We start from the raw sequence: 23,075 nt of genomic DNA, 5'->3' as shown, positions 1-23,075 counted from the left end.
CAGGAAAACAAATATTTTTTCTACTGGAGGAAAACACAGGACACAGCTCAGTTGCCTGCGTGGAATGCAGCACATGTACCCATTCTGGAGAGAACATTCCAGGGTATTTCATTTTTTTTCAAATAAAGGGTATATGTGCAGGGACTAAGATGCTTCTGGTAGCTGCAAAATGTACAAAATCAGCAAAAGAGGCACCTGGAGATATTACTAAGGAGACAAGAAGAGAGCTGACAAATGCCATTGTTTCACATAATTGGTACAGGTAAGAAGGGTACAGGAACAGAATGGAGTGACAGCCTGAACACAGCCCAGCAGTGCAGTGGCAGGATGATGGAGAGAGGAGCAGAACCCCAGCCTGCGAGTGAGGATGGCAGAAGACAACAAATCCAGTGTCAGAGAGACCACATCCCAGGCACAGGGCTGGGAACCACGTTTAGGGGACAGCTGTGCCACAGGATGGGGACAGCTGCTGCTCTGACCCACACAGAGCCCATGGACGGGGGGGGTCCCGTGCGGGCCAGAGACTGTGCAGCACAGAGTGGGGGATGTGTGGGGTGTGGGGGTGGGCAGGGCTCCCACGAGGAGCTGAACAACAGGCAGCAAGACCGAACATATGAAAAATGCTCAGGGCATCCCTACAGGAATCCACACAGAAAATCCTCTCGACTTAAACAGTTAAAAGTCATTATTTTCTCTGCCCGTGTCACTTTGTTAAGACTACAGTTTAAAACAACATAAGAAAGTTAAAGTCTGGGTGTGGGGGTGGGCAGGGCTCCCACGAGGAGCTGAACAACAGGCAGCAAGACCGAACATATGAAAAATGCTCAGGGCATCCCTACAGGAATCCACACAGAAAATCCTCTCGACTTAAACAGTTAAAAGTCATTATTTTCTCTGCCCGTGTCACTTTGTTAAGACTACAGTTTAAAACAACATAAGAAAGTTAAAGTCTTAAAACACGTGATTATATGTGGAGGCTCAACAGCCAGCTACGTGTCACTCACACAGCACTCTGGGCTGACCCTCTTTGCTCACTCAGGTACGTTTTTAAAGAGATGTCTGTCTGCCAGCCAGCTGTCTGCAGTGGAAACAAGGACAAACGTTAGGAGAAAAGCATGAGCTCTCCATAACATTTCAGAGTTACCAACGTCCAAAAAAGAGTACCTAAAATACATTCAGTTCAACGTTAAGTATCTTAGCAATAAATTTTTTTAAAAATGTGATTGTAACAAAGCAAAAAGAAAAAACCCCAAACACTCACTATTAGCCTGCATGACCAGATATCCCCATTCATATAACTGGTTGTGTTGCCCCAAAACATATATAGCCAAGAAAACCCACTAAAATGTCTGTAGCACACTTTAAAAGATTCACAGTTCCATGCAAAACCATGTTCTTTTTATTCCCCACTTACACAGAATTACTGTGAAATCTGAGGCTTTTTATTTTAGCATATTGAGCAATAGTGTTAAAGTGGTTTTTACAAGCACTGATAATCACAAGCCTTTCTTGCCTTTGAAACCTGTTCTTTGTTTGAACCTCTACAGAGTATTACTCCAGGCTCTGCACTGTGTGTATTACAAATGCTGTTGTAATACCTAATCCATGATCTAGGCTGAGTGAAAAAATAAAAGTTCAGGGCATTGAAGATGAAGCACTTCAGGAAAAAAGAGAGAAAGGTAGCACTGAAGCAGACAGTCCTCTCGAAGCCAACAGGTGATGAAGGGCACGGAATGAACACCAGATTTGTCCAAAGATGAAACAGCATATAAAATACAATGTCTTGATTCTGGTTTTGTGTTGTCCAGGTTTCTCTGAAGCAGTCACAGGCTTAAACAAAAAGGCTTTAACTAACTGTATAAAACACACGCTGTTTGCATTTAGCAATCACACTCTGTTTTCTATAACTAGAAACAAGATTCATTGAAGACTATAATTCACCAGCCTTTTTTGCCATAGTGTTTTACTACAATTCCATTATCCTGCCATATTACATTTTACTGTATGTGTACAAGTCCCATAAATACACAAGCCTATGTAAAACAGGCAGCAATGACTCTCACTACTTTTGGAATACTTGCAGCTTTTGAATTTTATGTGGGTTTCACATTCTGTTGATGTGTTTGGAATATGTACTGCCCAGAAGAGAAATTATTTTACATTTCCATTAAAAGCTATAGCAGTAAATAAACCATCGGAACTCATGCAGATATTCACTGGAACATCTACTGCTGTCCATTAAAATGTCAAAATCTGTGTTAAACATTTGAAAAAGCAGCACTGGATACAGCACATTTCAGACTTAAATATATGCATATATTAAACCAGAAAGATATTTTAGAGTATTCCACAAACCTCTGCAGAGCACTCAACATAAGTTTACAGTTATCAGTAATAGTTTAGCACAACAGCTGCCCTTTTATTGTAAAAAAGCCCAACCAAGCCCAAATCAGACAGTAGGTGTATACAGAGCTGCAAGCCGCTACTAATTCTCAAATATGAGCTATTCAGAGATGTAGTCTCAGAGAGTATTTATTTATAATAAAAGGGATTTAGAATAAATTTTAAGGTCAGCTTCTGCTCAGATTTGCACCTCATGCATCACAACAGACTCCAGTATCACTGCCCACCAGGCGTCTCCAGCTGGAGCTGGCTCTCCTGAGCTGACGCCCCCGGCACAGCCCCGCAGCTCGCGCCTTCGCCGCAGCGTGTGCTGGAGCAGACCTGCAGAGCCCAGGAAGCTGAGGATTTTTGTGTGCTTGGTTTTGTTCATTTGCAAGCCTGAGGTTTATAAAGCTTTTCCCTAATACGATGGTTTATATGGCACTTGGATGCAAAGGGATGTGAGGTTTGTAAGAACAGCTCAGGGCTGCAGCAGCTCCCAGCGATGCCGAACCGACCCCGCAGCTCAGTGCCAGTGTAGGTGTCCCATTTTACAGGACTTCCAGTTTCACACCCCTCTTCAAAGCTAAGACACACTAAGTTCACATTAAACCCAGGTCTCAAGAAAGTGATAGAAACCCCTTCTGATGGTTAGTTTTGGTACAGAATATGGAAGTTCACTGTCCAATTAGGGAAATGTTTTGAAACCCGATTACCAAGTCCACTGGATGGAACAGGAACAAGCTGTGACATCTGGAGAAATCCAAAGTGCTTTTGGCAGTGGTCAGTCAGCAGTGAACGCCTCCAACACACCACAGCACCTGTCTAAAAAGATTACTAGCTACAAAAGCAAGCACAGTTTTTTTTTGCTCCTGCACCAAAAATAGTTAATATTTTACTCTCTGAAGCACTGCTAAGGTAGAACATACAGAACAGAGATTATCCTAAACTCAATTAAATGGATATTGACTGAGTATTTTCCAGGTTACAGTTCAAGACTGGTTTGACAACAGTCACCGAGTGCAGCATCATCACTATCAAGAACCAGACAGTAAGAAGGAATTACCATCAGTGAACTAGAGGATGTTGTAATTTATTCTGTTTGCTGACTCTGTTGCAAACCACCAGGATCTATTAGTCATATTGATTCCAGATGCTACACCTAAGCTGGTACAGAGCTGCATAAAATGACAGAATCAAGTTGTCCACATTCTTCGTTGTTTCACTGTGAGAGTAACTGATTGTGTCACTGAGAGGCAGCAGCTCCAGTACTCAGTATGTTCTTAAAATTAATAGAAAGAAAAATATCCTTTGGCAAGAGCACAGGAAAACACTAAGGTATGATGAGGGTCACCAACCTGCCAGCATTATGGATAGGGAATCTTACCAAAGCTGCTGTATATAGTGTAGGTAATAGGTATGAACAGCACTGTATCATGTTAATGGCAGGGCTGCAATCCATAGAAAATAGCAGTACAACACCTATTGCTCAGGGATGAGGGCTCAATACCTATTCAGAACCTCACAGCTTGCATCTCCATTGCTTTGCACGTTGTGTATGGGTGTAAAACTGAGATTTGTAAAAAGCAGCTGGGTGACCTACCCTGGCTGGCTGAGAAGAGAGAGCATATGCTTTAGAGAAGAACTATTTAAATGCAGAAGGATAAAGGAGGAGAAAGTATTAAACAGAATGGAGAGACTGAAAATGGTAATACTCAGCACATACACCAAAAGCAGCAAGTTTGTGAAATTAAGCAAAAAGAAGGATCTATTTTTTTATGCCTCTCCCCTCCTCCTCTTGAAAAAAAAGTCATTTCAAGAAACTGAAGAGAAGCTAGACTACAGAAAAACTATTTAAAGAAAAACTAAAAGGTCAGCTGAGACAATCAGGAAGGAATATGTCAGGAAATTCACTTGAGAAGATGTACAAGAGAAGAAACAAAAGGTCTTATTAATGAGCAAGGTTAATCTCGTGAAGAGATACAGATAATCATCAGTAGCAAGAGCAAAGACAATCCTCAGCTCCACATTTTCTGAGAGAACTCAGCCCTCTCTTTCCTCTCCAATGAAAATCAGGAATATTTCCTCCGACCCCCCTGGAGTGAAACAGTCTCAGCAATACAAGAGTCAGGACCAGAGATCCAAGCCCAAAGTACCCACCCTGCAACCTAACAAAACCAACCAGCAGACGAGGATTCATCTGCCCCACAGACAGCCCCACTGCACACACTCCAAGCTAAATGAGGCCTCTATTGCACACAATTAACAAATACATCTATAGGGAGAATCTGTTGTGGGACTGAAAGCCAGAACTGTCTCTTCCCTAGGCCAGCTCTGCGTCAATAGTGAAAGGAATGGCTCCAGTCCCACCAAGCCTGTGCCAGCAGAGACTCTGTTATATTTAAATCAGCATTTGCCACAGCAGGGGATTGTCAGATGCTCTGCTTAAATGCAGGATTTTCTCTTTTATTTTGATGTTTAACTCATAAAAACCTGAATTTATTGGGGTTGGGTGCTGGTGCCTGCAAGCACAGCTGCTCACCAGCTCTGATTTGCTTGCCGTGTGAATGCATGAGGAGAGAATTTAACAGCTCTTCCCAGTCTGCCTGGTGTCAGGATTCAGGTTTTACTCTGTTACTGCTGTGGCAATGCACCCAAAACGCCCCAAGCCCTCCACAAGCTCCCAAAACAGAGATGTGCAGAATTTCCTCGTGTTCCCTGTTTCACAGAGGCAAGCTCTGGAGGTGGGAGACCTGCCAATGAGGCTGCAGAGGGAGCAGAGGGTGGGCTGCAGGGGGAGGGCAGCTGCCCTGGGCCCACAGGAGCAGGAGGGGCAGCACGGGCAGCAGAGCCACGGTGCTCCAGGGGATGGGCAGAGGCAGGAGCCTGTCCTGCCCATCCTGAACTCAAAATGGTCTCATCAGCTGCTAAGCTGGTTAAACCATCTGAAAGGGTACAACAGAAAATAGCCAGCTGCTCTCTTTGGTGACTGCTCTTGCCACGTGTGGTTTTAGATCAGTAAAGCCAGGCACACTCAGCAGGATTTCATGCACAATGGACTTGGGCTCCACGAAGAGTGCAATCAAATCCTTGGAAAGACAATGCAGATTTAGAGAGATGCTCCTTTATATGTCTTTCACTTAAGACCTGGCTGACACAAGCAACTGAAATTTGCTGCTAAATGAATCAAGATGGTAGAGTGCATTTCAAAGCAGCATTACAGCCAGTGCTTGCCTCAGCAGGACTTGGAGCTCCTGATTCATGCCTGTAGAACACTGAAGCTGAATTAGAATGCTGCCATTCTTTACTTGGGACCCTCCTTGATTGCTTTCACTAAGGTGCCATTTACTAAAACTGAACTGTATGTGCAGGCAGAGCATTGACACTGTCATGTGAGCTTCCATTATCTGTACATTAATAGACACAAGCCAAGGTTTAAGCCATATACACTTTAGATACATTTAAACTATGGATCCAGACCTTTAATCCACATTCCTCTAACTCTTTTTATACATATTGTGTGTGGAAATTAACACATCTAAACAAACTTAATCTGGGTGTTTTCGTTGCTGCTGGTGATGAGATACAGAAGCCTTGTACATTCTGAACAGATGGCAGAAACAGAAATGTCTCCCAACAAACCCAAACTTAATCTAGAGGAATTCTTTCCAGAGAACCTCTCTGTGAAGTTTGGTTTTGATCGCTGTTTGATCTCTGTGTCACCCCTGCTGTCCCAAAATAAATAAGTATTAGTACTGAGAGGCACCACTGGCAAAATGCTGTGATGACACTCAGGAGTTCTCAGATGTGGACCATTTATGTTGCCACTTGGTTAAACACTTTTTCCTGCACAAAAACACCATAAGAAGTTGGCACATAATGGCATAAATACTCCTGGGAGATGCTGACATATTTAGCAACAAATCCCTCTCCCCAGCAAGAACTGCTGAGATTCACTCAGTTTTAAACAAGGAAGCATTAGCACCAGCTAAAATCACTTAGGTGAAAATATTTCAGGAGTGACTAGAAGGGAAGAGTGGGAAAGAAAGGCTCTCCTGCCTAGTGATCCTGAGGAAACGGTGATGTCAGCCAGCACTAAAAAATATCCCTGCTTTCCACTTCTTATAGGACTAATGACAGGATTTTTCAGATTAAGCTATGGTGTAGATCAAGAACATTTACTTTCAATGCTTCTATCCTTAGACTTAAACCTCAGCACCTCTAAGCTGCCGAAAAACAGTTCCAGAGATTAAGATTTATATTCTTGATAATGGGGCAGGCTCACATAAATAATTGAGCTGAATTAAACTTCGTTCCAGTTGCAAAGTGTCTGCCTCTCACTGAGCCACATTGCATGATTAGAGGTTTGACTGCACCAGTCCTTCAGAGCCACTGTCAGAAATGAATCACTAGATTAACCCCTGGCTACGGCGAGCGCAGCAAACGTGTGCTCGGTGGGAAAATAATGTTCCTGAACTTCTGCATTTGACAGAATAATCAAAATCCTCCCAAGGGATTCAGAGCAACGTTGGCATGGTAACATGAAAGGGGCTGGAGTCTCCTACCCAGGTTGTTTTCCCTGTGCATTTCCAGGGCCATGCAGAATACGGATTAAACAAACAAACACACACCAACAACGTCACAATTAGCATCTATTTTGCATCTAATGAAACAGAAGATGAGCTTCTTTGTCTGTAGTTATTTCAAGGCTTATGTTTTCATCTAGGGCTTCATCCAAACTCTAATGAAATAAATTATTGAATCAGAACCATAGATTTGTTGCCAGAACTGGGTTTAGAAACCTTCTACGCCTCCCAGTAGCCACATAAGAGTTACTGAGCAAGGCTTAAGGGCTAGCTCAGCCACTCCTCAGCCACACCTTTAACAGGGCTGGGCATCTCTGGCATGGAAATACCAAAGGAGTTTATCACCCCAAGCTTGCTGCCACAGAGCAGAGCCATTGCTTACCTGAATCTGGTACCCAGTTTCTAAAGACACTGAATTATTTCCAGTAGACTGTTTACCTTGATGAGCATAGAATTAACTTTGTGTCCTGAGCCTTTATGTGAAACTTTATTGCCCAAAGCAAATATGACCTGTTATGATTTACAGGCTCTGTTAGCAGCAGTAACAATGCTACAATCCACATCAGTAAATCAGGGTTTATTGAGAACTCTACAATTTTTATCTGTAGGAAAGCAATTAAAATGTCAGTTTTTCATTTGATGTAATTTCTAACTTTCATAAAAGACAGATACCCTGTTTAATTGTGGAGTATAAAACAGCATAGTTCAAATAATTCTAAACTTCTCAGTAAAATTCCAACAGTGTCAACTGAGAATCACCATTTTTTTACAAATGGCTGAATTAGCCATAAAAAAAGGTAGCATAGAAAATTTATTGCAATCTAAGGGGGGTACTGGGATCCTTATCACATTAAAGAACATTCCTTCAGTGAAGGCAGAGTGTAATGCAAGACACAAGAATTACCTGAGCCTGCACACTGTTAAGACAGTGCATTAGGACCCTGAACAGAGAAAAAATGGTGGTGGGTGGGAGAGGAAGGGGAGGAAGGGGAAGACAACCAGAATTTGAAGGCACTGGGCAAAGCAGAGCCCCTCCATGGAATTTGGGCTGCCAGCCCCCCAGGCTGACACACAGCACCAGCACTGCAGGTCCCTCAGGTCTCCACAGCTAAGAAAGGTGTTCTGCAGGCAGGTAGGTGGCCACATCATGCTTCATTTCACCCTGCAGCTGCTTGTTTCCAGTGTAACTCTGCACTTGATTTGAGGCATTTTTTAAATAAACATTCACTTGTTTTATTATTAAGTCTGTCTAGTGTTGTGGAACGATGGGAGCCGGCGTGAAAGGAATAAGCAAAGTGGAACTTGTTACCACAGAGATAGCAAATTTATCTGAGCCAGGACAAACAGGCAGCCTGGGAGGTATTCCACTTAGGGAACCTGGTTTAGCAGCACACACCAACGGAGAGAAAAGGTCACTGAGGTTGCTGCAGGTGGCTTTGGGGAGTCTCTGTGGGCAGCAGCTACCATCCCTTCTGCAGAGAGGACGGGCAGGGAATCCTCCCAGAGCGAGGGTGGGCAGGAAATTACACCTCTGCAAGTTTGTTTTGTCTACAAAATAGATGTGTTTACCAGAAAAACACATTTCAATAGTTTTGGCAATTCTCTGTGATACAGTATCCACTTTTCTAGTAAAACTAAACATAAGTAAAAATAATACACAGCTGAGAATGTAGTGGCAGAAATCTGAACGACAGCAATGGACATTAGATGGCTAGGTACAAATTCATCTACTCTCCATACTTATTTCTAACTCATTTTCCTTTTGGTCTTTAACACTTCTAGCAGATTTTCAGTGTCTTTTGCACCCCAGTTTGCTGCATTTCTCCTCTCTCTAATTTCAATGGCATCTGCTCCACAGGCTTCTCAGTAACTGTGGAGACTGTGGCTCACCCAGGTCCACAACAGATTAAAGTCCTGATCTCAGTCTTGCCACGGCAGCACTGGCTCAAGACTACCACCACCAGTCTGCCTGGTGACAGGTCAGAACAGTGGGATGCCATGTGAGCTTCCACCAACAGGGAACATTCTTTCTAATTTAATGCCTCCCTAGCAGATTTTTAAACAAAACCTACTTAGAACAATTTCCTCCAAGAATAGTCTGGCTATTATAATTTTAAGCCATCCCCATTATTTTCCTGTTAAGATTCAACTCTCTTGACAAAAAGCATGCTAAAAGCTAAGCAAAAAACCCACAAAATTATTATTTGCAGCAGATTTTCTCTCTCCAGCAACAATTTATCATAATATTTTTATGGTTTCTTTTCTTTGCTTCATGTTTCAATGAGAAAAGTAATTCCTGAGAAAATACGTTAAAATCTGCTTTCAGTTTGTAAGCATAAAGCTTGAAAATTGTATCAAAACTAGGGTTTTTCCAGCAAACATTCCTGAATTCTGATAAAAAGCCACAATTTTTAAAAACTTATATAATCAAACAGTACATATTTAAAGCGGTCTGTGTGAGAAAAACACAGTAACCAACACTGGCCCCTGAAAAGCACATGGTAGCTGAGCCCTTTTTTACTTCTCCCCTCCCCAGCCACAGCAGTGGCACTGCACAGAGCCTCACCTCAGCTGCAGGGACTCCCTCGGGTGGCCGACAGTGCAGCACGATCATCCCCTCGATAGGAACCTCCTTCCCTTGTGGGTCTTGCTCAAAGTTCTTCCGTAAATCTGCAGAGTTGAACACAAGCATTCGTTAGAGCAGCAAAGGCCATCCCACCCCAGCAACGCCACGCAGGCTGCAGGAGTGAGCAACAGCCCCACTTGGCCACGTCCTGAACTGTGTGCACCAAGCACTGGAGAGCTGGGGGTGCCACCTCTTCCCTGGGCACGGGGCAGAGAGGTCCTGTCACCTCTAGCTGTGGTTCCACTTCCCCACCATTTGTGGACAATCTGTGTGAGACCACAGCGACAATCGACGTCAGAACCCACGGGCTCCGTGCTCCCCGTTGTGCTCTCACTCTCAAGCCATTGCCTTTCCAAAGCAGGAGAATTAGATGCAATAACAGCAACAACGTGGTATTGTTGGGGTGCTGTTGGAACCAACTGAATGAATCCTAGGCTTGGTGAATCATTTTCCTAGTATGTGCTACTTCAGACAAGTACCAGGGTGGTTTATAAAGTGTTCTGAGCTAGATGTTTTGTTTAGCTCACCTGCAAGCTGCAGGGAAAGGAAAGAAGGGAAGTAAAGGATTCCACACACTGCCAACTGGCTGACAAGACTGCTTCATTCCAGACACCAAGGCCCAGTGAACACTTCAGGACAAGAAACAGGGCACATTGTCCCTGGCACCCTAATGTGGGTGCAGCACTTCCATGGACTGAGTAAACCCCACGTCTGGGGTAAACTTCCACGTCTGGGTAAACCAGAACAGGCACAAAGAAACCCAATACCCAGATGCATTGCCCTAACCCAGATATGCCCATGAATATGTAAAGTTTTGCTGGCTGTGAAAGGAAAACAAAGTGGAAGGAGCGTTTCTTGCTACATGTGCTTTGAGAGTTAGGATGTTTCCATTAGACACACTCATTTTCTTCTAACAGTGCCTCAGATTCCACAGTGTGGATTTACTGATTTAATTTTCTCCATTGCTTACACTTCATGAAATACACCCCCTTAAACAGCAGAGACTCTGAATCAGTTACACTTTAAGATATTTTATAAAATACTTTAAGACTTATTTTAGCAAGCTAGTCACTAGAGAAGGATGCACTCAGTGCATGTATTCTCCTTTTTATGATTCTTTGCTAATGTTAATTTTTTTCCCCACAGATAACCAATATCTTTTCCAGTACTCTATTTAAAAAGCCATTTGTTAACAGTTAGGCTGCAGTTGTACCTAAAAATGCCTTTATTAGGATGAAAAATGGAGTAAGATCCCTCTTCTCATTTTCTCTGCATTCCACACTATCATAAAGAAATACTTACCTGCTTTCCCAGAGAAATATAAAGTGCTGCAGTGCTTTGGGCTTGACTTACAATTCAGAACCTCTAGGCTTTAAGTGCAAATAAAAAGAAAAAAGCAAAGAAAGAAAAAAAGTAAAAAAGACACTAGCACCCTAGGCATCAGGAGGAGAGGTGCTGTGGAAGGACACGGGTTGTGTGCTCTCCAAGTTGGACCTGCTTGTCTCCAGTCCTCCAGAGGTGGTGCCTGGATTTCTGACAGGGGAGCATTCAGCAGGCAGGCTGCTCAGCACAGGCAGAACGAGGCAGGTCCATGGGAGGGTGAGCCCTGGACACTCCTGGGGGGTGGTTTACAGGCTGCTGTTGGCAGCTATTCATTTTTTCTGTCTGGAGCACTAACAAGTTCCATCATCTTTGCACTCAAAAATTGCTCAACTTTTCACAAAAAAAGCACGGCTTCAGGTGAAAGCAGCAGAGGAAATGCCCAGTGCAGGAGCAGTTCCCAGGTGGAGCCCTGTGCCAGGCCCAGCCCACCCTGCAGGGCAGAGCCAGGAGCACTCTCGGGAGGGTTACCAGGATCCCTGCAGTCAGGGCTGGCACCTGGGGAGCTGCCCTGGGGAAGAACTGGTACCACAGCAAGGGGCTTAAAAGCCCCAGCACACAGCCCCACCTGCTTGCTCATTCTGATTTTTACTCCTATTGCCATATTATGGGGTTAGGAAATCACAGTGCAGAGAAAAGTCAATAAAAATTCAATTCAGGGTAAGTCTTTTGCAGCTTAGCCATACAGGGAATTATTAGCTCATTCAGTGTTCTGACAGTTAATGCAGTAAAATAAAAAACTGAATTTACACATATTTACACGGTCAAACTAAATCAGCCAACAAAAAAAATCTGTCATTTATGAAATCAAGGAATTATTACATTGTCCTATTACTTCTCTCTAATGCATTTTTAAGTTACCCTGTTAAAAAAGCATAATCAAAGATTTATCAAAAATTGCTAGAACGCTACCTGATAAAGTTTCATTCAGAGTTCCTTGCTTGAATCTCCCTCCCTCCATTTTTTTAGACCTCTGTGATCAACATGGAGCAAAGAGGCACTTTGGGGGGTGTGTGTGTCACTTTAACCTCTTTAGTTCCATGGCACTGTTGTGACACTGCACATACAAAATCCAGGATCCCTGAACAGACTTGCTGAGTGTAAATGCACATCAATCAACCCACAATAAAACAAAAGGGAGCTCTGAAAAAGCCAAGGCACGCTGGCTGTGGGATGTGATAGGGAGGGCTTGCACAGACAGCAGCTCCTCACCAGTGCCCCTTTACACTGAACCCTCACAGGACAGGATGTGCCACACCCCACCCCAGAGCAGCAGAACGCTCGCGCTACTCACAGGCTATGCGGACAGACGCCTTCCTGCTCTTGGAGGTCCCCAGATGGCTCCATGCAACACACTGACACCAGTAATCTTCTGGCCCATGAAAATCTTCCACCTGCTGCCTGGTCACATTGATGAACACCTCTCGAACCTTCAGTCCTGAAGGGGAAAGATATGGAAAACCAGTTGACAGAGGGTGTCTTACTTAGGCACAGAGCTAGGGTTAGCCAAACCTTTTCTTTTAATTAAGCAATTCCATTTTTAATCAAGGCAAGGATTTAATTGCTTTGACAATCATATATTGTCACTAATTAAATTCTAAAAGCTTAGTAGGTCATAATGCATTGAGTTACAAGAACTAACTACTCACTGCAGTCTTTGCAAGAATATAACACCTCCCTCAGAAACTTTGTCTCTTGTGCCTTTTTCACCCAGAATGTTTATCTGGAGTCTTATAATGTAATATGCAATAAAATTGTCTTCTGATCTCACGTCTCAGTGCCCTTGAAAACCTTTCTGAAGTACCCTAGTAGCCCCTCAAGCAAGACAAACAGCCAGAACTATGGATGTATGACAGGAGCTGATCAGATGCCCCAGTGAATTCCAGCTGGTTCCAGCCAGCAGCTGTTTCCTCCTACAGGAGAGAAAAAACCGTGTCTCAGTGTGGCACAGAGAGAGCTACACTGGAGCCATCACAGCCTGGAAGAGAAAGAGGGGAATAAATGCCATGGCTCACAAATGGAGACAGTCCTCTCCACTCTGTCCTTCTGGGACCAAGAGCTGGAGTACTGCCTTTCTTAACCTTCACAAACATAAGTATTTATGGCATCAGATATCCTGCTTATTTTATGTGGTTTCTCCAAGTAGAGCCTGGCTAAATTAATCTGCAGTGCAATGCTGTTGTTGACTGAACATTTGCTCGGTGTCTGTGAAATGAATGCCTCTCTTCCAGGCAGCAATGAGTTGGACCTAAAGAGCTGAGAAAAGGACCTAAAGAGCTGAGAAAAGGACCTCGGGGAATAATCAGGAGTGAAGATGGGAAAAAGGCTGTGCTCTCCCTGAGCCTGCTGTCACTCCCATAACCTCCTGGGCACAGCTGAAGTTTAGCAGTACTGCCCTTCAGACCACAAGCATTTTGCTTCAAATCAAGCTGGAAGGCAAATACAAGACATCAAGAAGCCTTGTAAACCTTACACCTTATTTTATACACGTGGGATATTTCCTGTATCTGCAACTACCTTTGCATGACAACCTTAGGGAGAGGAAATTTAATCCAAATCCGGGTTAAGGGGCATTAGAAATCCTTTGAAAGAGCTCGTCAGAAAAACATTCATTTCAAAATAGAGAACATTCATGCCTAATACTTTATTTCTCCTCCTGTGCCATCCCAAGATACTTATTTCTCCTTTTCTGGAAATGAATAAAAACTCCATCTTAAAATATTTCATGCCTGTGGAGTTTATAAAGCAGCAAGAAATTTCTAAACCTGAACTCCATAAAAATTGGCTTCCACTTAATCTCAGGCACCATTAACAGGCAGGTATTTTGGCTCTGCAAGGTGCTGGGAAGTGACCGTGTCCCTTGGCGAGCAGCAGCACTGGGGCTCACGGGGGATGCTCGCTGCAGAGGGGCAGGAAGGTCACACAGGCTTTAAATCCTGCAAAGCAACACAAATTTCTGCTACTATTCCAGCAGCAGGCAGAGAGGATTTTGACTTCTTTTCATTCAGCCTGTTCAGCTTGCAGTCTTTCACAATGTACCTAAAGACACGGACAGACCTGCAATAGCTTCTGTTATTTATTCACTCTGTAATAAGCAAACAGAGGTTTCCTGGTTGGTTTTATTTGCATTTTGGGGTTTTTTTTAGAATATGTTGATGCAGTTTTCAACAAAACTGTTTACAAAACATCCCTGTATTTTCTGCCATGGTGAAAACAAGCCAATATGAAAGAAACACAGCACATGGAACTCAGCAGTTCTAGCAGGGACTCCCTCCTGGCTGACAGAGTGACTGCAGCACACAGGATGGAAAGGCACCGTCTCGATTTAAACACCCAAGCTGCTCTGCCAGTGATGAACCCTTGGTTCTCGGTCACACAGCCACTTTGTGGAGTGAACTGTGCAGGTTAGAGGTCGAGCAGTACAGCAGGGTCCATGAGAGAGCATCTGAGTCCTGGTGACCTGACCCAGCAGGTCCTGACTGGCTGCAGAGCTGGCACCCCACCGTGCTCCGTGACACTGCGGGCAGTCACCTCCTTGCTCCTCACCTCTGGCAAATCAAGCTGCAAGCAGCCCCTGAATGGTCTCAATCAAAGCTCAAGAGCCTCCAAACCCAAGCTCATTTGCAGCCATGTCCAACAAGGTTGCCATGAGATGCCTTCGACAAGGTTTAAGGTTATGAAGTCCTTGACAGGCGCTGACCTTTCCCAGATGACCTGTCCCTGGTGAGAACCACTCACCCAGTGCTCAGCGAGCTGACACGTGCCTCAGCTCTGCCCGTGTGCCTGTGCTGCCTCTACACCCAGCACTGCTCTCTCTGCTGCTGGCAGGGTACAGCCTCTTGCTGCACCCAGGTACCTCCAGCCTTCTCCCACCCCATGACCTCCATCAGCACCTTCCTGGGGAGAGACCACTCCCTGCCACCAGCCAGTGCCTGCAGCCTTGCTGACACTGCTGCTGCTCTCCCCCCTGGGTCTGGTACAGTGTCTTCTGAACTCTCCCAGGCCCTGAGCTACTCCAGGAATTCTCAGAAGCAGCAAGAAGGAAGGAAGGTATGAGGGCTGCACATCGTACAGCTCAACGGTGCACTCACACCAACGACAATGTTCACTGATACCAGCCTAATACCAGCCCTGGCATGATGATTCTGAGAAGCAAAAGCCAATTCTAGGCTCCCCAGCACTGTAAAATTCTGGGCAGTCATCAGTGGATCAAGGCATTTACAGCTTCAGATTTATCCAGGTGGAGTATCTCCAGTCCAGTGATTCCTTTCATTGGCATGTTATTTAATTAATCTATAAATCAGCCTCTATTTTCTGAAGCAACACTGGACGTTGTTTGAACAGGGTTCAGTTCAATGTTCAGGCAAACAAACAGCACATGATTTTGAAAAGCTGGTGGTTCAGCATTTTGAGGATGGGACAGGTAGGAATTCAGGTGCTTTTCAAGGTCTCCCAATTTGCCAATAGACAAAATAGATGCATCTGAAATAGCAGAACCACGGAGCTGCTGAGGCTGGAAGGGACCTCTGGAGAACATCTAGTCTTTGGGGAAAGTTATGCTTTGTTTATGGAGAAAGTAAACCTATTTTCATTTGTTTTAGAAACAACTACAGAAAGCAAACCTCTTGGGAACAGAGGTATATATCCTTCATTTATCAGCACTCTATTCACCAACACACACACTCACCCACCTTCTGCAGCTCAAGAAATGCCAGAAAAATTATTCACAGCAAATGACACAGAACGAAAAATTCATGCAAATAAAAACTGGCTCATGATAAACAAGAGCAACATTTTACCTGTGACTTGTATAACTCTAATAAGCACTGTGAGTCCAACCCTTTAAATTATTGTGCAAATTATAAGCATCATCTTTTGTAATACAGTACAGCCTTACAGAATATGAAATTATGACTAGGGTACTGATATGCTAATAAGCTTCCTGCACTGCTGGCTGGCTTAGCTGCAGATAGACTAATGCTGGCAGCAGATGAATAATTGCTCTCCATGTACTAAACATAACAGAGCTGCACAGAACTTCAGCATTTGTCAGCTTTATTTGTTTAAATGAGAAAAACACTGACAGCAGTTATTGCTGCAATCTTTTTATTTATCAGAGAAGAAAACTCTAGTTACTCTTAGCAGGTCTGATCCCCTGGTGAAACCAAAAGGTGAAATATTTGTAGACTAATTCTGAGATGTATGCTGCAATGTTCAGGCAAAAAAAAAAAGGCAGAAGGAAATTAAGCAAACTATAATTATTATATTATCACAGTAGCATCTGTGAGCTGACTCTCACTTTACGAGGCAGAGCACATGGAGAGAGCAAAGCTCCTCTCTGGCCACGTTCATGGAATAAAGAGGAAAGGCAGACAGTGGCTTACTGTGCTCCCTGCAGCTCGGGAAATGAGCAGGAGAGATGAAATAACCTGGTCTCCAAGGGGCTGACTGACAGTGCAGAGGAGGGACCCTGTATCCAGGGGTGACACATCCAGCACGTGTCATCTCCCTGGCACCAATTTTCTGCACAAACAGCAGCAAGCCCATAACAGGAGAGACTTCACTGCAAACCCTTCAACCCAGGACTCCCCAGCACCCTCATGCAGCCAGCACATGGCACAGCCTGCAACTACAAAGCTTAGAAAATACAAAAATCCTTCCTCCCTGCTGCTCCTCCTCTTCTAATTAACAGACTCCTGTGTTACTGTGAGACCTATTTCTGGCCTAAAAGAAAGAGAAGTAATGCAGAATTAGATTCCATGTTCACCCCAATGACCAAGCAGACCCCTTGTCTACCCACAGGTGTCCCTCCTGTGCTTTCAGATGGGCACAGCAGAGGGCTGCAGGTCCCTTCAGGTGCCATTGCCAAAGATTCCTTGCACGTGCCTGGCTAAGACCTTGCTGGCAGGAATTTAGAGAGATGCTAAGATACATTTCTTGTGTTCATCATTAACCTTCCTCTTGTTTGGGTTCCTTGTTGCTATTTTTCACCACGCTTCTATCCATCTTCTCAGAATTTTAATCACATAACAAACAGTGGAAGGATGGAAAAGGACAGACCCATTTTAATGTAGTGCAGCCTCCCTCTAGTGAGCACACCACAACCACCTCCTTTAACCAGAGGCACCATTCTTGGCACAAATTCTAGTGCAGTTTTTCACAGATGGAGCCCACGCAGCACACAGAACACTGCAAGCCTGGTAACAGACATGTTTATGCCCCAGATTTGACTCCAGAAATGAGGGCACTGCCAGAATGCAGATTGACTCTAAAAAAACCCAACAGTCTGCTGTTTACTGAAGGCTAAGGAAGAGTTCCAAAATAATTTATGCATATGGATTCATCATGGTGAGGGAATATCCAAGCCTGTCCTTCAGCACTGCACTGCACACAGCCGTCCCTGACACTCTGCTGTCCTGAGGACCATTGTGGCAGTTTTGGGACACACAGACACTGCACTATCTGGACCACACTTAGGTTTAGAGAACAATAATTTTAGGGTCATCTCTGTCCCTTGGCTAAATTCAAACTGGCAACTTTTATATTCCAGATCCCTTTTGCTAAGGCCTAAGCCTCAAGCCTCAATGTTACTGGTGTTATTTAAAAAAAACCAGCTAATGTTACTTTATCTTTTTTTTATTCTGTTATTAATCCAAGGCTTAGAAAACATAATTGCAGTATTCACAAGACAAATTTTCATTAACCATATGGGAGGAAAACATTCAGGGATGACATTTCTTCTATATTGATTCAGCAATGCCTTCAGAAGTAAAGGTTATGCCTATTAAATTATTTTCGAAAAGGTAACTGTAAAAATTAAAATTCATCCAGATTAGCATTTACAAAAAGCCTTCAGTATGAAATTTCTTCAGAATGTGTCACTTAGAAAGAATGCCAAACACCACTTTAGGAGATGTAACTTCTTTTTAAATGGCATTTTTGCCTCTAAAAAGGAAATTCTTGTATTGATAGAGAGGATGTTCTGCATAGGCTGCGACTGCCAAGGCAGGGAGTTGCCTAGCAATCCTGCAAGTTAAAAATAGGAAGGAGGCAATAACAAAACAGAATTGTGAAATTACACGACAGTGCAACGTTAGATTGGTTTGCAATATTTATCAAGATGCTTCTAAATGAGAAAAGATAGAGGGTGTGCTGGGAGCATGATAAAATCTGTTGATCATTTTCAACTTTCTCCCTTCTCATTCTCTTCTTTTAGATACACACTTTCACACAATGGATTTCTCCAGCTCAGCTTTATTACCTACCAAATACCCTCCACTGCCTGGGGGTGAAGGCAAATTTCAACCATCACACCAGTGGCTTTTCAGGGTTCATCCTGACAGGAATTTCATAAAGTGATAGGTTTCCCTCTTTCTAGTTCCCACTGCAAACCGCAGCACTGAAATAGTGAGAACTACTGTTCCTTCCAGGACTGTTTTCTTTCAGGAAGCTCACTGTCTATGGCTAGTGTTTGGTCAGACCCTATGTCTCCACTTGGGAAAGCTGGTGGTGCAGATCCAGTTTGTTACTGGCCCTGTGGAACACCTCCTGCATCTCCAGTCTTTTCAGTTCCCGTTGTTCTCCCCGTGCACACTGTGCCTCCTCTGCCAGGACCTGTGTTCCCCTCCCCTGCCCATCACCCCTGTCCTTTCCCTGCCCTCTCCCATCACAGCTTTCCCTTTGGTGTTTTGGGAAGTGCCTCTCCCCGCTCTGGCTCTGTGGCACACACCCCATGGCAGGCACGAGCTGGCTCCAGACCCCCCAAGCCAGGGAGTCACAGCAGCCCAGGGATGCCCTGTGCTGACTCTGTGCTGACTCTGTGCCCCCCGAGCAGGGCCCACGGGCTGTCCCCAGGGCAGAGAGGACATCTGTGACTGGGAACTAGAGCCCGTCCCGACTCCTTCAGCTCCAGCCTGCAGCGACCTGCCCGGTCAGACTGCCCCGTGGGTGTCTGTGGGCAGATCCCAGTCCCTGCACTCAGACCCATCCCCTGCAGGACACAGCAGCCCCTACCTGTCGCCTCGTCCATGCTCTCCTCAGACACGTGCTCGTTCTGATGGACCCATTCCCCGTTGCACTTGAAGAAAATCTGCATGGCTGGCATAGCTTTGCAGCGTAAGACAATGGGGTTGCTTTTTATTATGTAGGCATCATCTGGCTCCTCCATAAAATGAGGCAGTGTTCCAGGAGCAGATGGGATAGACTCTGGAAGGGCTTCACTGTTATCATTTCCTGAAAGGGAAAGAAAAGAAAAGAAAATGCACATTTTTCTTGTTTTTACACCCTTTGTATCATCTCATTTAACTGGTCAGATACCATTTTTATTAAAAACTAATTTTATTAGAGGAGCAGCTGTAGAACTCAATGTCAGGACTGTGCTCTGCAAGGAATCTGACACACACAAAAAATAAAATAATTTAAGTGTAAGAACTCTAGAAAATTGACAGGACAGAAGCAGCAGCAAACTGCATCACTACTGCTGGTTTTGTAGATGGGGAACCGAGGACCAGAAAGAACAAATGAGTCAGCCTAAGGTCACACAGGAAGTCTGTGGAAGAAGTAGAAACTAAACCCTGTTCTCTTGAGTGACTGCCCAGTGCCTTAACTACCAAATCTTCCTTTCTTTCACTGAAATTAATTTCCTTTAGACAGTTGCTGCAGATGTAGCAGGATCAGAGCGTTCCCCACCCAGCAGTGTGCCCATCTGAGCGGCGTTACTGCAGCACTCCAGCACTGAACAAGCCAACTGTGCTTTCATACCCTCTTAGAGGAAATTTTCAATATGCTTTTACACAGTTCTCTTTTACTGCAGCCCCTTTAAGGTGATATAAAAGTGGAAAAGCCATTTCTGCAGGGTGAGAAACTGCAAGACAGCGAGCTTTCTCAGCTTCTGCTGCTGCCAGTGGGATCCAAGGGCATTTGCTCAGCAATGTGTAAGCCCAGGTGTCTTAATTTCCGAATTCTGTGCTTAGACATGAACACAGAGGCACTGGAATACAGGATTTTCCCTTACTACAACTCTTCTAATTGAGTCAAATCCTACTTGCTGCTGTCAAACTCGGGAAACTCCCATCGATTTTTAGCAACACTGGGATTTATTTCAGCAGTTTGTAAGTTTTGTGAGAAAATTCAGAGAACAGCAACAAAAATAACTCAGAAGGGATCAATTTATGACGGAAGATTAGGAAGTGCTGAAGACAGAGAGCGTAGCCAAATGACAACAGAGGAGGACACAGTCTGTATGAAGGGAACATGGTACCAGAGAAAGGAATAGCTGTGATTTACATCATATATCAATATGTGATTTAACCAAAACCAATGAAAATAAGTTAGATGAAAGATAAGTTATGATGATACTCATATTATCTTAAGTCTAAACCCCTTCACAGGTCTAATAGATTACAGAATAATGAGAACATATGCCTTCATTTCTATTAAAACCAGGCACCCCCCACTCTGCACGCTGTGTATCTGTGGGTGCAAACACCCACTGCGTGTGTGCTGGGAGATCACTGTGGCTTTCAAGTGTGTTCAGTGGTTTAAAGTACATTCACTGCATACTTTATAAAATATTACCATAATTTTTAGTGTTTTACTACTGAACATTTATTTCCATCTTGTCAATCTTCAGTAATGCTGCGTCCCTGCAGGATTTGTTAAATCCATGCTTTATAGGAAATAACAAAAATGTCATTATAAGATTTTGGAGAGGTTTGGAAGTCTCATGCTCCCATCAATGATTTGAGTGCTCTGGCAGGCAGCAAGGTGCTTGTGCTGAGGAAGAATAACAGGCAATTTTATAAGGATCGTTCAGCTAGAGAACTTAGAATGACCCATTGTTAGTCCACGAAATTTGCTTTTTAGGGCAAGACACAAAGGATGAAATCCCTGCCCCCCTGAAATCTGCCTGTCACTTTTCCAGTGTGATGGGCCATTTCCTCAACACCACAGCAGCCACCAGCCTCCCCAGTTCAAGCTGCATTGTCCAGCTCGCTGCTCATCTCGCTGCTCTATGAATCAGAGGTCACCCAACAGACTTGTAAAAGCTTCAGGGGAGGGTAAAATGACATGAACAAAGAGACTGAAGAAAGGAGCATTTGGCCCCAAACGTTATTTCATGTTCAAGCCCTATGCAATTTGGCTACTGCAATCGACAGCAAAGCAAGATTAGACAAATTATTCTGAGGCATTTCAGTTCTCTCTGAAACACCCCAGAAGTACTTGGCAGAAGCAGGAAGACATGTTGAGCCAGCCAAAGCTGCACCAGGAACGAGGCAGCTGACCAGCCAGAGCTCTGCCTCGTGGGGTACCCCACAGAACCCAGCCAGCCCAGAATAGAGAGTGAAGACACCATATTTACATTGCTCTGACTAAATACATAGATATATACACACACCATTAAATATGTAAATCACAGGAGCTGTCACAGACCTTGATCACATCAGTGCTAATGAGATAAACTGCAGGAAGATCATGCCCAGACTGATGTTCTGACATTCTAAAAACCAGACACTGCCTATTCTTACTCAGGGAGAACAAATCCCGGAGCCAGGTCCTATAAAATATTATGTAGGAGGCTATTACTGACATTACATAAACACACATGCACTTCAGGACAGGTAATATTTCAGCTGAGATAACTACAGCAGCTGCTGACCCAAGCAAAGCCTCTCCTAAAGCACACTTAATACTGGGAACTTTAACTTCAGGCATCTTTTATTTTGTGCATTGTCTTTTTTTTTGCACCTTAACTCATCTGAAATTCTGCTAGAACTTTGGAAGGGGTTTGATTTCAAATTATTAAGGTTTTTAATTTATAACTGTCAGTTCTCAAGATTCAGGCCATTCATAGTTACAGAAAAATTACCGTTTTCATGGAAGAGTGAATGACAGAAAAGCAAACTATCAAACACAACTCTTGTGTTTTTTCATTCCTGGAAAATTACCTTTCAGGAAGTGCTTTGTCTTACATGTTCTGCACACTCATCCAATAGGGACTTTAAATCTTTTTATGACAATAATAGAAACAAAAAAGTAAAGAACAAACGCTAGATTCTTCTATGCAATAAATATACTGCTGTTAGCTCTCAGATCACAGCAGAACATCTTGATAGCAGCAGACATGAATCCTTTGGTATTTCAAAACTGATTAGAATATAATTTAGATGTTAAAGTGAGATTTTAAAACCATGAAAAATTGCAAGTTCTTTTTTTTTTTCAAATTAAGAATTATTTTTAAAAGTAGCATTACTTTCTACATTTGAAAATTATAATAATAATAATAAAGTATCCCAAACAAGCCAAAAAACTTTCTGGAAATAAATAAAAATAATCCTTTTTTAACAATCATCCTGATAACAGAACCACATCCTCTAATACCACCCACCATGGAAGATCCCATTATTATCACCATTACTTTCAGATTATAAAACCCAGAATAAGTTGAAGCATTCTCTGTTCCTTTTATCTCTCCATCTCCTCCCCTCTACCCCTGCAAAAAAACAAAAGAGTCGTCTAAGGACTGGAAGCACAGACACGAGGATTTCTCAGAGGTTTCTAAACACAGCCCCTTCTAAATTGTGGTGGGACAAGAGAAACAAAGCTCTACACAAAATAAACTCACGATTATTTCCCTTCTTAGTCTCCTCCCACTCTAATTAAGCACCCCCACAATCAGAGGATCTCTGCTTTCTCCTTCTGCCTGTGTTGTGTTTTTTGTTGCTGTTTAGGGTTTTTTCCCCTAACTTATGTAACTGTCCTGAAGGGCATTTCATTTCTTGGCTGTGCCTGCAGGGAGAGCAGAGCCATTCTGACAGAAAAGCATTCTCTCCAGCCTCCCTATCTTCCTCAAAAGCTCCTCCCCCTTTGCTTCCTTTTTCCAAGTCCCCTAAGTTTACAAATCTTGGCATTAGCTTCGTAGGCTTTTTGGGTATTTCCTGCACTCCAAGCCTTACCCCCCTGTAGGCAATTCAGAGGAAAAAAATCTTTTCCCAGATGCAAACATCCCAACTGCCCCTTTTGCTGGAAGTCCAGTTAGTGTGACCAACGTTCCAGACACTGCTCTCTTCCCTTGCCAGGTACCCCATGCTGCTGATTCCTGC

General features: G+C 43.7%; 1 protein-coding gene across 1 annotated transcript in view; it reads right to left on the bottom strand.

The window, feature by feature from the left end:
- The window catches only part of UNC5D (unc-5 homolog D (C. elegans)), a gene marked incomplete at its 5' end in the record, with an annotated part of 57,527 nt that extends 38,308 nt beyond the window's left edge, over positions 1–19,219 (bottom strand). Inside the window, 3 exons of the mRNA XM_008946424.1 lie at positions 9,535–9,638; positions 12,269–12,412; positions 18,988–19,219. Coding sequence (XP_008944672.1) covers positions 9,535–9,638; positions 12,269–12,412; positions 18,988–19,219 — 480 coding nt within the window. The remainder of the gene's footprint in view (positions 1–9,534; positions 9,639–12,268; positions 12,413–18,987) is intronic.
- Between the last annotated feature and the right edge of the window lie 3,856 nt (positions 19,220–23,075).

The sequence above is a fragment of the Merops nubicus genome, unplaced genomic scaffold (assembly GCF_000691845.1).
Source record: "Merops nubicus isolate BGI_N331 unplaced genomic scaffold, ASM69184v1 scaffold8138, whole genome shotgun sequence".
NCBI lineage: Eukaryota > Metazoa > Chordata > Aves > Coraciiformes > Meropidae > Merops > Merops nubicus.
The sequence above is the reverse complement of the archived record's forward strand: the minus strand, read 5'-3'. Positions and strand labels throughout refer to the sequence as shown.